The sequence below is a fragment of the Morus notabilis genome, unplaced genomic scaffold (assembly GCF_000414095.1).
Source record: "Morus notabilis unplaced genomic scaffold, ASM41409v2 Scaffold577, whole genome shotgun sequence".
Lineage (NCBI taxonomy): Eukaryota > Viridiplantae > Streptophyta > Magnoliopsida > Rosales > Moraceae > Morus > Morus notabilis.
Window position 1 is genome coordinate 335,387 of NW_010357321.1, and position 14,956 is coordinate 350,342.

The 14,956-nt window shown below is 33.1% G+C and overlaps 1 protein-coding gene and 1 non-coding gene across 2 annotated transcripts; both read right to left on the minus strand.

The window, feature by feature from the left end:
* Positions 1–850: 850 nt before the first annotated feature.
* LOC112092357 lies at positions 851–952 on the minus strand. Its single transcript, XR_002902548.1, has one exon. It is a non-coding gene; the product is annotated as a U6 spliceosomal RNA (small nuclear RNA).
* Positions 953–6,902: 5,950 nt separating this feature from the next.
* LOC21395627 (signal peptide peptidase-like 4) lies at positions 6,903–14,612 on the minus strand. Its single transcript, XM_024168325.1, has 14 exons — positions 14,391–14,612; positions 12,553–12,711; positions 12,322–12,433; positions 11,881–12,000; positions 11,561–11,712; positions 11,256–11,438; positions 10,662–10,696; positions 9,859–10,021; positions 8,943–8,996; positions 8,622–8,714; positions 8,369–8,511; positions 7,915–7,985; positions 7,723–7,806; positions 6,903–7,486 (listed from the first exon to the last, which is right to left on the minus strand). Exons 1-14 carry the CDS (start codon positions 14,523–14,525, stop codon positions 7,362–7,364), a joined length of 1,629 nt encoding a protein of 542 aa, XP_024024093.1. The 5' UTR covers positions 14,526–14,612; the 3' UTR covers positions 6,903–7,361.
* Between the last annotated feature and the right edge of the window lie 344 nt (positions 14,613–14,956).

Genomic DNA, 14,956 nt, shown 5'->3' on the forward strand with positions numbered 1-14,956 from the left:
TGATTCATTCAATTATAAGCAGTGTTTAAAGTATACTTTTATCTACTTATCACATGCGTTCAGATAAAACAATATCTCTTACCAACATTTTTTTTTTTGAATTTATTACAATAAAATAGAATTTTTCTAGTAAGTTTGATCTATCGGTAGTCTCCTCTTTTGACAGTTAAATCAGGTTAAATCACATTAGATTAAAAAAATATACATATCATATAATTTTAAATATAAATCTGATGGTTGAAAATAAAAAATAAAAACTATTAGTAGTATTTTTTTTTTTTTTTTGTCGTACTAAAATATCTCCCTAATAAAAAATACCAATCTAGTTGGGAGTCAAAGTGCATATTTGGAGTGTAAGGGCTGTTAAGCTCCATTTTGTGCAGCAAAAATTCGGAGGACATTCTTAAAGTGAAGCCAGTACTTACGACCCAGCAAAGTGATCGGAGGAGTGCATTATTGTTGAGGATAGGTTGATCATGTATGCAAAATAGGTGGGTCATTTATGAGGTTTCTGATCAACAGCATCTTCTTGGGGGCTTCCATGTGATGATGTCTATTAATCAGGGACATCAATGGTTGATTGGTTGCTTTGGGTGATTTTGAGGGGCCTCTGAGTTCAACCAGCTGAAACCTCATTTATGGCTATAGATCAGGCCGACCCACATCAAAGAACCAAACATTGACAATACATACATCATTAAATGTGTCAAACCTTTTTGCAATGGTCTCTAACTCTAACTCTAAGGACGTTTGTAGGAAACTTTGTGCAACTCCACATAATTTGTCTAACGAATATGTAGGAAAAAAATATTCTTCACTAAAAAAAACAAAGAGAGGCTAAGTGATATGAGAATATATTAACCATTTCTTGATTTGTGGATGTCATCTTTGTGCATGGTCATATTAATCTTCTCCGTATCGTTCTAATTTTATGGAATGTCCTCGAAAGGACAAGAAGAAACTAAAAATTAGTAAATTAGTCAGCATTTGGTACTCTCTTCATAGTGACATTCATATATAAGAAGATGGAATCCATTCTCGGCACTTTAAAATCAACACTAAAAGTTAAGTTGTTTCATATATTATTAATTGACAGTTTGGGGTACGAGATACTCACGTGACTTAATTTGGAAAATGACGAGTTTTATTTTTTATGTGCGAATCTCATATCTCAAAGCGTCAATTTGATAACGCACATTAGTCATTAGACCTCAATTGATATTGATTTTAAAGTTCATAGTATAATTTATTAAAATTAAAAGTTTATGGTGTATTATGTAAAAATAAAAAAATTAAGGTGTAAAAGTACAATTTACTCTTAAAAAAAAAATTCTTCTCAAGGCAAAAGCAAAAAAGAAAGAAACAAACACGAATGCTATAAGTTCATTCTATTCAGGCAAAAGAAAAACACGCACATAACTATGTTTCTTCAGAATTAATAGATTGATTTATTTTGTCAGTCGCATCCACATCTTCACTGACTAGCTAGATAAACAGATTTTTTTTTTTTTTTGGTTACAAAGGAAGAGTGGAACTCAGCATCTTGTTTTTATTCCTTTTTTTATTATAAAATTAACCTTATAAATAGTCCCATTTTGTTCATTTTAAAAATATGCCTTATACCAAATAAATGAATGGGTGGAACTAATGGAAAAAAAAAAAATTTGATATGTATGTGTTCTTTGTAACATTCTCTCTGTTTTTGTTTCTATCCAGAAATTGAAATTATTAACAAATCGTCATCAAATGAACTTTTCAATTATTTTTCTCTTAATTTTTCTACATCAAAAAACGTAATATTTTATGTTATATTTTATTTCTCCATTTTTTTCCCCCAATTTCCTTCTCGCAAACATGATGATAGTGTTAACTGCTTATTAACAGTCAACTAAGACTTTTATTACGAAATAAATTAAAAATAACAATAACATAATAATTAAAACTTTCACATGCATATTAAATTTACAGAATTACACCCACGTGGGTAGCACGGGGCACTAACTGATAGTAGAAAATAAAGAAGAGTAGTAGAGTTTTCATAAGAGAGTAAAAGATGAGAAATGCAATTTATTTGTCCCTTGTTGTAAAAATGGTGGTCAGTAAAAAAAATCGCCCCTCGGGTCCATTCTGATTGATCTACATCATCAATTAATTAGTATTCAGAATATTCAGCGATTTTTTAATAAAAAATAAAATTAATAAAACAAATCTAAAAAACTTAAGATTGCAAAAAAATAGATGTACCAAATTATAATAATTGTTTTCTATAAAATAATATAGATGTTTAAATGAGTAAAGAATATTAACAATTTAAGTCGGCAGCCAGTAACTTTATCTGTATGTTCATGTTATATGTTCATACATGTGTGTAACACTCAATTTACTTAAATATAACATGTAATTTTATAACATAATGTGACGAAATGGATAAAATTATATTTATTAAACTGTACGGCTGCCGGACTTAAGACTCTGTCAATATTCTTTAATCATTTAAACATTTATATTATTTTACTAGAAAAAAGTTATATTGATTTGCTACATCTATTTTTTCGAATCTTAATTTTTTAGATGTGCTTTATTAAAATTATTTTTTCCCTCCAATTTTCCCTACTCGAAAAACTCTCACATGACCTTCAATAAAAAAATAAAATAAAATAAAAAAACTCTCACATGTATGCCTCATGTTTACTATTTTTCTTACAATCTAAATTTTTTTTTTCCAAGTGTGATTCTTATATAATACAATTACCTTGCTTAAACACATCCTCGTTCTACATAATTTTCTCTTTAATTCACCTCCACTAAAATATAGCTTTTTTATATAAAAGAAAATTCCCTTTTTTTCCTCATTTCTCTTGACTTTCTATGTTGTCATTTTGTTTTGTGGCTTTTCTTTTTCATTTTTACTTTTGCTTTTCTAACATAAACAAGCATTTCAACTCTTTTTATACTTTTCTCTTACATTTTTATTCTTAAAATCTAAAAATTTTAAATACGTTTGATTGAAATACTCTTTTATTCTAAGGTGTCCTTGCTGAAGTATTTTTTTTCTTCAACGTGTCCCCATTTAAGTATTTATTTGGGAGAAAGAGGAAAATAGGCTAAGATTTGAGATGAATTAAAATTAATATGCCAATAGTTTATATAAGTTAATAAATAAACCAAATTACTATTTTTGTCCATAACTTGTTTGGTTATGAACCATAACTTAACAAGTTATTGTCCATAATTCACGATTTTTGTCCATAACTTGTATGGCTATTAACCATAACTTGACAAGTTTGTCCATAACTTATCTGGTTATAAACCATAACTTGACAAGTTATGGCCTATTAATTTCTATAACTAAAAATTGGCCTATATACTTTCTTAAGCTTTTCATATTGGTCTATTTCCTACTATTTTCGTATTTATATTTTCGGGTGAAAGAGGGAAATAGGCCCATTTTAAGAATGGAGTAAAAATTGATAAGCTAAGTTTGAAAATAGTTAGTAAATAGACCAACTCAGTGTAAATCCTCAATTAAAAATCCAAAAATACCCCTAAATTAAAATGAAAATTATGAATTCAAATATCCAAAAATTCTTCCGTAAAAAAAAAATCCAAATTCTTTCATGATTGTCGCTCTCTCCTTCTCTCTATTGTCGTCGACTGCAAATCGGCTCTGACGCATACGTTTGCAAGATCCGTCGTCCTCTTGGCTCTAGCAATCTCTCCTCCATGCAGTTTTGCGAGCAACGAAGCTCGCCATCTCTTATGTGCGATTGGCTTCACGATCTCCGGTGGCTTCGTGGGACTAGATCTCCAGCGAGATTCGACATCTCCAACGGACTAGAGAAAGAGAGAGAGAGAGACGTTGAGGAGCCGTTTCCAATCTACAATCTCGATTCCATAGGGAGGAGAGAGATAGGCAAAGAAAGAGAGGGGAGGAACGTCGAATCTCGTACTCGTGCGGCTGTGGCTTTCACACTGTGACATAGACTATAGCATATAGAAAATTTAACACGACAAATAGCATTGCATTAAAAAGTATTTTTTACACTCAAATGTTAAATTTACAATTAACAAATTAATTATAACATTGCATTGGACATGCTCTAAGAGAAAGAGAGAGACGTCAAAAGAGAAGGAGAGAGGAAGAGAGAGAAAGGTAGTTTAAGGAATATGGGTAAAAAAATAAAATGAATCCTTTTAAAACTAAATATGGCCTACTAATTTATAATCTTTAGTAAATAGGTTATTTACTTTATCATGTTATAAAAACATGCATATTTACTACAATTTCTCTTTATTTTCCTTATAAGCCTATTAGAGTTGTAATTTTGTGCGGGCTAAATGGGTCAGCTTGAGGCCCATCACTATTGGCCCAACTCAGGTCAAGGTTTCGAACTTAAAAATCTATTCAGGCTGGCCCAGCTCAGCCCAAACATTCTCTTTAATTTTTTTTAAAAAAATACTTTATAAAATTTCGGACTAATCCTAAAGCTTTTGAACTTTACGACTGAGTTTGACTGTTCTTCTCTCATCTAGAACTGATCCGGCCCGGTCTAAAATTTCCATTCAACGACACAGAGCTCATGATCTTCCACAACCACATAGAGATCAGGATTCTCCACAGGATGAACTAGTAGATCTAGTTCAGAGAGGTGAACGAGAACATCAGCTGAGGGACAAAAAGGAACCAATAGCTAAAAACCATTACTAAGCCCCTTGCTAATGTCGTCTAACTTCCTTCTCTTTTGTATTAGATAGGCTTGAGGGCTCTACTCAACAGAGGGCACAAGATAGGCCCAAACTTTCACCTCAGAAGCCTATAAAATATTGTTTTAGCATATATCACCTTCATGATGCTAAAAAGTTTTATCTATTTATGATCTTACATTTAGGGTCGGCAATTTCGGACACGACACGATGAAACGATACGAAAACGACACGAGATAAATGAGTTTAGACCGCACGATTATTAATTGGGTCGTTAACGGGCTGGCACGAATAACACGAAAATAAATGGGTTGGATTCGTGTCAGCCCGTTTAACACGCTTAACCCGTTTAGTTATACGGGCCATAATCGGGCCGACACGACACGACACGAACCGACCCGTTTATTAATCTATATATATATATTTATTTTTTTTAAGATAAAACCCTAGCTTCTCTAATTCTCTTTCTCTCATTCTCTCATTCTCTCTCATTCTATCACAGCCCGTTTTATTTATATTCTCTCATTTGCATGAAGGGTGTTTGATAAAAGGGGTTAACTTAATTTAACACTCTAACTTTTAAATAAGTTATGGTATGTTGATAAAATTATAAAATGCCAATGGACTTGTAGATGGACTTGTAGATGGTTGATTACAAAATGCCAATGGATGATTTGTAATTGATAAACCTAAACTTTAAATATGTTTTATGCTTTATGCACTTAAATATGCCAATGGACTTGTAGATGGTTGATTATGTTTATGCACTTAAATTTTCAAATATTTGGTTATGTTTTCAAACTTATTTAAATGTACTTGGTTATGTTTTCAAACTTCTTTAGATGTTTAGTAATTGGTATGTTTTGAAACATATATCATAAGTGATGTTTTAGATATTTTAATGTGTGTTGGCTATTATGCATGATTTTAACTATAAGTGATATTAAGTAGTCAATTAATATAGTTTTGAATACAATATAAAATTCACTATTTTTGCTAGTTGGGTCATAAACGGGTCATAAACGTGCTTTTTTCGTGTCGGCCCGTCACGGCACATTTAATAATCGTGTTCGCGTGTCGTGTCGTGTTAACCGTGTTATTAGCGTGTCGTGTTCGTGTTTGGGTTTCTGACACGTTTATTAATCGTGTCGTGTTCGTGCTCACTATAATCGTGTCGTGCCGTAATCGTGTCGGCCCGAACACGGCCCGCGAATACGAATTGCCAGCCATACTTACATTAACATCGATTTCTTTTTTATATGTGCCACTAATCAATTTTCTATTTGATTTCTCGCGACAAAATATTTTTGTTCTTGAAATGTATGATACTTATTCATGCATATATAATATTTGGGAGAAACACGCATTTTGATTGAAATATGCATTTCATTACATCTAATTTTGGTTTTTTTTTTTTCCGAAAAATCTTAAATATAGATCAATTTTCTAATATGCCTTATTGAAATAACATTTCTCAAATGTGCCCCCTACTTAAATTACTTAAAATATTTTATCTTGCAGCCCACTCAAATACTTTTTTTCTCACACATCCTTAAGAAATTTTCTATCTAATTTACTTCCACTATGTGCGTGCGTGTATTTTATCTAAAACACTCTAATTGAAAAGATGGAAAATCGTCAAAATAACGTTTGTGTTTCTCCAAAAATCTTTCATTGTTCTCACTAATCATATAAATATAAAAGGTATTTCCCAAAATTTTGAAGAGACTAAAAAAATATACCCCTTTTCGGATCATATTTTAAAAATATAAATATTTCTCTTACTAATCTCTATATCGAATATTACATTAAACATTACTTAACTAAAAGTTAAATGAAATGAACATTATATTTGGAATTTTGAACTTTTATGTTTTTTTTTTTATATTTTTTGAGTTTGGTTAGATATTTTTTTTTTTAATGTGATACGGAGTTACACCTTTACTATATAACTTGAGCATAGTTTTTAAATTTTCAACTCAAACTCGCGAAAAGAACATACTAGTGTTCTTTGAAATCCAGCCAAGATGTCGGGATCATAAATTAAGACCCCGTTCATTTCGCTGATTCGAGTTTAGAATTCGAGTTTTTCTACAGTAAAAAGCTCTCACAAACAATCACATTCAACTTTTTTGCTACAGTAAAAAGCTCTCACATAAAATCACATCTCAACTCGAATCAGCGAAGTAAATGAGGCCTTAATAATATTGTCTTGTTCTTGATAGTCTTCAAACATATTAACCACATCACAAGTACATACAGTGATATAACTCCAGGGTTCTTGTAAAACTCAGACAATTTCCTTCCTGATTATAATTATTTTCCGGAGGCTGGTCTTTCCCTTTCTAAAGAAGGCAGGGCTTGAACTTCTTTGAAGAAATAAACTCCCCCTATAAATTACATAGAAAGTTGTGAGGTCTACACAGAACTGAATATTAAAGTCCTTGTCCAATTACAACTGATCTAGAACTAATATTACTGCTCTTTATGAGTTTGATCTATAAAAATGCCGTACTAACACTGCTGCAATTGTTACATGCTCTTAAGCAGCTCTCCTACAACTATTATAATTAAATGTTAAAAGAGTTTCTGAGTTCCTTGTGTATATTATTAACTTAAAAAACTGTCAAATACAATTACAGTGAAACTTTATTCAATTATTCCTGGGGCCTTTCTTCTTCATACGGCTCAACTTTGACGTGCGGACATGGCCTTTCCGGTTCTCCTCTTATCCACAGAATTTTAAGATCGCCTCTCTTCTTTCCCAGAGTCAAAAAGGGACCTACAATCAGGATAGGACAATTACAGTAACACAAAATTGGAGAATGTAAACTATCTCACTGTTGAATGTACATATTGCAAATGAATGAAAAACTATATGTCCAAAAACTCCTCGACCGCACTTAGCGGCCTCGAGTCTGAGACTCAGCCCATTTGACCCGGATAGTCCGCATTTTATTGTTTGAATGTGCCATGTGTGCGCACGAATATAGATGAGTCCAACTTATTGCGACTTACCTAGTGTAAATGGAACTATATACAGCAAAGCTGGTTGACCATGCCCATCCATCAAGTTCAAAGCCACATATGTGATGAGGAGACCTGAAATCCAGTATTTCAAAGAACCAAAAATGGGTGAGAATGTGGCAACTAATGCCATCTACAAAATGGAAAAAGTGTTGCTATTGATAGCTCAGTAACATTCCATACCTAATCCATAAGCACTCATTGCCCATACAAAGTAACCGGCTCGAAGCTTCTTGTTAGCCAACCAGTCAAACCTATGAAAGATGCAGAGTTTCAGATTTATGTATTTGTACAGACGCCGCCAAATGTAATCAACTATTTATTGCAACTTGTAATGTAAGCAAGAAGGCATTGAAAGCAAGATCGAGGAAATCGCCTAGATCATACATATTCCAGGTAAGTGTCGTTAGTTGTGAGTCGAGTGGTTTTTCTAAAGAGCAGAACAACTCCGTTAGTATCGTCAGAAACATGGGTCATGTTTTCAACTCGAGGATCATAATGAATGCTAGAATAGAAATATTTCACTAGCATACAGGTATGACAGAGCAGCAAATAAACTGCAAAAACTCAATTCAATTTTAGGGAACTCCAGACAGATGGAAAGAATTGTCATAACTCATAAGGTTCTAAATCAAACCTCAGTGAAAATGCCACTACCAATCCGGGCAGAATAATGTCGCCAAATCCAATGATACTGTAGCCACCCCAAGGATCAAACATCCGCGGGATTTTTAGTAGCATCGGGATACCATCCTCTCCACTCTTATCACCACGAGCTACCTGCACAAAAGGAATATTAACATTTTAGTTTCCATTAGTACAAAAGTGAAGCAAATATCAGCCCTGAGAGTTACAGCAAGTGAAAGAAATTTTTTTTCTAATTTACTCACCACTATCATCACGCTCTCATGGAACCACCACTTCGAAACGAATACCCAGAAGATGTCATACATGAACGCACAACTGAGAAGAACTGTTCCAACCTGATTGCATTAACATTAACAAGAAAGACGAGGTAGACTTTCAGTATCTAATAAAGTGATCTCTAAAAAGGCCATTAAGAATGAAAAATAGTTTCTTCATCACCTCCAAGTACTTTTATTTAAGAGGATCCAACAGCGTCAGTTTTCAGACCCGCAGACAGAAATTCTTTTTCCTACACTAACAAGTAAAGGGAAAGTCGAAACAACTAAATAAGCTTCAATTCTCACCTTTAGATTTGGTATGCGGACAATCTGAAGAACTGTAATTATCAGCGCAATACCCTGGGAAGATGAGAAACATTATATTAGTTGGCTTCTCCAATTATCTGTAAAATAAAATATCATGGTAAAATGAAAAATAATCATATGGTTATACACACACACACACACACACAGATATATATATATATATATATATTTTTTTTTTTTTTTTTTTATGAGAGACGAAAATTTTATTAATGATGAAAAAAGAAGACCAGAGGACAAGGGGTCCTATCATATGGTTATATTTAGTGCTCACGTGAAACGAATGAGCTACAAAATAAATACTGGAAAAATAACGTGGGCTGTTGCATAGTCCCCAAATACAACATATTTGACACATACTCAATTTAGCTAATTAGCTTGACATCTAACTCCGAAGAGAGACGTCAAACCAGAAATAAAAAAACATGTAGAATTACAAACATATTATTCCATAGGAAAAGGATTCCTTTCTCAATAATATTAAAAGTACAGTGCTAACAAAGAAAGAAGCGGCAATAAAATTGCAATTGATTGGGTAGGATGTGAAACATTCAAGTCAAATATATACATATACATATAAATATACACGTATATATATATGGGTGTGGTATTAATGGTTACTTCAATATTTACTCATCAATAGGTATCATTGTTTTCTCCGTAAGATATTAATCCGACGATTGTAATAAATTGGATAGTTAACCAAAAAAATTTATGCAATTAATGAGACTTGATTCTTATCACGTCATATCATCAAATTACGATATTTAATAGTAACCACTGATGGAAACGTAACCATTGAAAACTATCTATCTATCTATCTATCTATCTATCTATATATATAAGAGAAGTACAAGAAAATTAAAACTTGAAGATGACACTTCTTTTTGTTCCTTACTAAGATATCTTGACCAATCCAAGCAAAAGAGACACGCCGATTAGCTGCCCAAATAGCAGCAAGTACAATGCAGAAGGGAGAAACAGCTAGTGTCAGATACGAAACAGCTCCAAGGATTGGCACTTTAACATATGATTCTCTGGCATGTTTAAACCATCTGAAACTATTTTTGCTTAGTCATCAGTTTCACATTTTTAAAACCATGGGGAGAAATTATAAAAGAAAAAGTACAGAACCAATAATGAAACAAAAAGATCTCAGCAATTTTCTTTTTCATTCCTTTTAACAAATGCACTTAATTCTGCACAATCAAAACGTGTAATGTCCGAAAAGGCTTAATATTTGGTTCATGTCATTCAACATATATGCCATATATAAAATCATGGTCAAATAAATTAACTTATCAATTAACTAAACATTTGATTTTCAATTATTAAGCCACCTCGGAGATAGAAACCCCATATTCAGAAAAAAGAAAGGATGGAAGAAAATAGAAACCTGAAAACCCAAATCTCAAAACCAAAATTAGTTCATATCTAACAGTTACTTTTATCCTATAATGAAAGTGATTCCCCATCAGTTTCCCATAAGCAGGCTATAGTTCTCAATCCACCATTAACAGGGTTGATCATATGAAAGGCAAGAAACCATGAAATAAAATATAGCTGTGGGTGGGGGGGGGGGCAATCAAGTTCTTAAGAGCTAACAATGAATAAATAAATTGTGAATGAAATAGTACTCCAAACATGTACAAAAAAAGATAAAAAAATATAAAGACAGAAAAGGTGGTTTTGAACATATACCATGACAGCAAAGCGACCAAACAAGTTTGCAGGCCCTGTTAGAAAGAGAAATTTTAGGATCAGCGCCCATCTCAAAGGAATCTTTGAAATATGGTTCAAAATAATTTCAATAAAACTCATTCCCCAGTATTACTTTATTCCAATGTTCAAGCATATTTACGCAAACAATTATAAAATGTTAAATGCGCCTAAAAACTTCACCTAGGCTCAAATAAATCAAAAATAAGACCTGATTTCACTCAGTTCAGAGTCTAAAACAAACGGGATATTGTGCACAATTAGGGCAACAATTGTCTACTGAGCACCTTCAGCCACTTAGTGAAACCAAAACATTGCAACTTGGAGCCAATCAAGATTATATTGTCACAATTTAGCATGCAAATAACAAGGGTAAAGATAGGTAGCATTCTTGGGAAAGACGGGTTAGAAAAGTCTTTGTTCTTAACCCTTTTTTTACTCCCTAATGGAAAAGATCTCTTGCAGTTAAATTGAAGGATAGATGGTAATATGTATGATATATGTTATATGGGCACATACATAATGAACCTATGTACGTATTTGTCTATCTGTGCGTAACATGGAAGATGGCCGCACCTCTACTCCGCCAATGCAAAACAGGACCACCAGAACCTCCAAAAACCAGGATGACATAAGTTTGTACAGCATCACCAAGAAACAAGAAGCAATCACAACAAAGAGAACTGCTGCAGTGGTATTAATGTCCACATAACCAGAAGACTCTGAACCTTCTGCGTTTAGTGTTTCCTCTGAAGCATCCTGCAAGCACATCCATATACAATTTGAAGGAATCAGAGAATTGCTTGGAAAGGAAACAAATTCAAAAGCAGAAATCCTCCCAAAATTTTACATGAATGTAGCTGTTAAGAGGCACGCGTAACCTTTAATAGTTTGTCCTGCTCAAGGGCAGCTTCTCTTGTTGTCCATGCAGACCAATAAGACGCACATAAGATGGTACCAACAGCCATAAGCCATAAAAATACTTCAGCAATGTCAACTAGCGGACGCAGTGGAGAGTATAGCTGCACAGACACTGAAGAAAGGGGATGGGTTGTTCAGGCCAAAAATTAAAAAAAGGGAGTACACACTTAGATAAAGTACCAGGTATTCCTATTCAAGAATAATATTTATAAATTGATGTTTTCCAATTCCAGACACTGGAGAGGCAAAGTCAAATATAAACAGAAGAGGGGAAGCATACCTCTAAAGTTATTCTTAAGATCATCTTCCAATATCGTACCAGCATCCTGAGGGAGCATTACAGCAGGTATGCTGATATTTAAATCAGTTTCTTTATCTTCACAAACCATCTTGAAAAGTTCTGCAGAAGGGAAAACAGCAATGTTTGTAATGAAAGTGCATTTTAGCATCATACGAGTAATTATGCTAGTTATGATTAGACCAAAGACTACAACTATAAGTTCTCTTTCTCCTATCTCCGAACTTGTAGTGATGATCCTCGTCCAATAAAACAATACATTTTTTAGTATTTATTTCCTCCTGGGAACATACCTTATTAATCTTAGAACAGTATTATCTTTAATTCAAACTTAAAATATGTAAAGATTCAGATGCAATGTGTTAATAGCACTACACAATCAACGTGATTTTTACTGAGAAGAAAAGCATTACATGCAAATACCTGTTTCATAGTTTATAATTAGGACGGCTGAAGCATTAGCAGTTTCAGCTATATTTGCCTTTGTTGTGAAACTGCAGTTTCCTCGATGTACCAGGACAATCTCCCCTGAAAGCTACCAAAAGGCCAGGACTCCAGATTATGAATAATACAATGAAGGAATAATCTTGCACTTCTACCATGTTAGAGAAAATTGTATGTTGAATTAGGATTATAAATTTGGAGTAAGAATACATTCTTCTTTGGCGGACTGCAATAATCAGGAGGATCTGCCAGAATGACTCTTGTGTGGTTAGCACGTCTTTCCTTTGACTCCAAGGTAGGTCCAAAACGAGCACCAACACCAACATATTCACTGGTTTCTAGGCCATTAACCCAAGTAGGGACCTTTACCTGTAAGATCAAACTGGATTTATATTCAACACCAAATCCATTAAAGTTAAATGCAAAAGGAAAGAATTAAAACAAGCAAAATGCCGTGTATGCCTTAAAAACTTGTTTTCAGTTTAGTGTCTAGTAGTGAGATTAAGTTTTAGGATTATACTCTTTCTTGACTTTTTGCTTCTTCTTCTTCTGTTGATCTTCTTATAACAGCCAAAGAGTTTGAAGTTCATACTCAAGCTTTTAACCAAAATTACTTTCCATGAAAAATGGTATTGGAAGTTTAGTCCTATTTTGTACGGAGTTGCAAATTGGAAGTCTCAAACAAATACAACTTAGCATTTGTTTTTTGTTACAGTGTTTTCTCTCACAATAATTTCAATATTTGAACTTTTGTTTAAACCTATGAGCCAAACGTGACATCAGTCTTGGTTCTCTTTTCTTTGAGAATAAAAAATAAATATTAAAGATCTATACTATTGAACCATCTGCTGTCTAAAAGATGATCCGTCAATGTAAAAGGCAATGAGAAGTTAGAACCACAAACATTTTACACACTAAAAAAAAAAAAGAAAAAAAATTAATATAGAAAATCGTAAACTGTGTAATTGAATAACGAATTGAATCCATCCGAGCAACTTAAGGTTTTTACTTTAACCAAAATAAACACAGGTGTCTAAGTCTTTCTTTATTTATTTATTTATTTATTTATTTATTTTTGTCTTAGTTAACTTCAGACAAGTCAGTTACAACTATGATGCCAAGACAAGAATAACAACCCTAAATCTAAAATCCATATGGAAAGAAGGTTATATGAACTTAAAACATGGCTAATGAAAATTTGTAGTCAGAGAGTAACAAGTGTAAAGTTGCAAGAAGGAAATTAGGACCAATATAAAATAAATTCAGAAGAACAAAAATGTCAGTCGTCAAATAGTCAAATTGTTGAGAATGAAGGTCTCGTAAAATTGCTTATAGAAACAGCTGACTTTTTTTTTTTGAATTTTCTAAGAAGTGCAGAACATCGTCTTTGAACCTGAAGAATAGAGGAAGACCGTACATACCGGAATTACGGTCCAAGGCTGATAAAGACTCTGATTTCAAATGAATGCAAAAGCATTTCTAACAAAAATAAACAAATGAATTCTTACCTCAGATTCTCATTATTTACTTCCCAAGAAACGGATGAGCATAAAACAACTGTTCCAGTAGCGTACTCAAATCCAAATTTCTAATTTGAAATGCTGTTTTCAGCATAATAATCCAAAAAAATAAAATAAAATAAAATAAACCTTCCTTTCTTTGTCTTTCTTAACCCTTATCTCAAGAAGGAAACATTAATTAATAAATTCGATAGAATAAACGAAAAATAATTCCAAAAAAGAAATCAACTCCAAATTCAATCAATCGTTTCAGCCCCAAAATCCAATATATAGCATCAAACTCTTTCAGAACTATCCTTTTCTCAATTTTCTCAGGCAGCCCGTAAAAATTAATATCTCAATTCCACAAATTTATGCTTATTTATCTACAAGTACCCGAGAAACAGTGCGCAATGCTTAATTCAAAGAGGAATTCAACCAAAAAAATAATAATATATTTCCTTTCTCCTTTCTCCCATTTTCTAAGCTAACAAACAAAAAGTCTTACTAAAAAAATTCTTAAAAAAATCGGAACTTGGGGATTCATACCAGAACGAAGTTGTTATCACAGCCAGGTCTTTTCGGGGCAATATTATCATGGTGAACTATGTCTCCAGCTGAACCAAGCTTCAAGCTTACCGCCATAACCAGAAGCACAACGATTACACTTCTCTGTAAATCCATTTTTCCCAACTAAATACCCCCAAAAAAATCTCACGAATGCGAAATTAAATACAAAATTATATCAGAGTGACCGAGAAAGGAAAAAAAATAAAGAAAATTTAGGGTTTCAGAAAAAAAAAAAGAAAAGAAAAGGAAAGAGAGAGCTGAAGAAGACGATGCAAAAAATGTGAGAGAGAGAGAGAGAAAGAGAGAGAGAGGGAGAGGAGAGAGAGAAATATCGTTGGGTGGTCATGTAATGTATGAATGTGAGTGGGGATTGCGTTTTGCTTTTTCCGGTTTGTCGTTTTTGGACGTGGGAAAGAAGACCGTGTGTTGTCGTCGTTGCGATACCGTTGAACTGGTTTTTTTTTTTTTGCTTTTCTAGCCTTCGTGTGAGAACTGAGAAGGAAGGGATGGGGTGCACTTGCCTACTGCTTCTGTAAGCGCGTGCG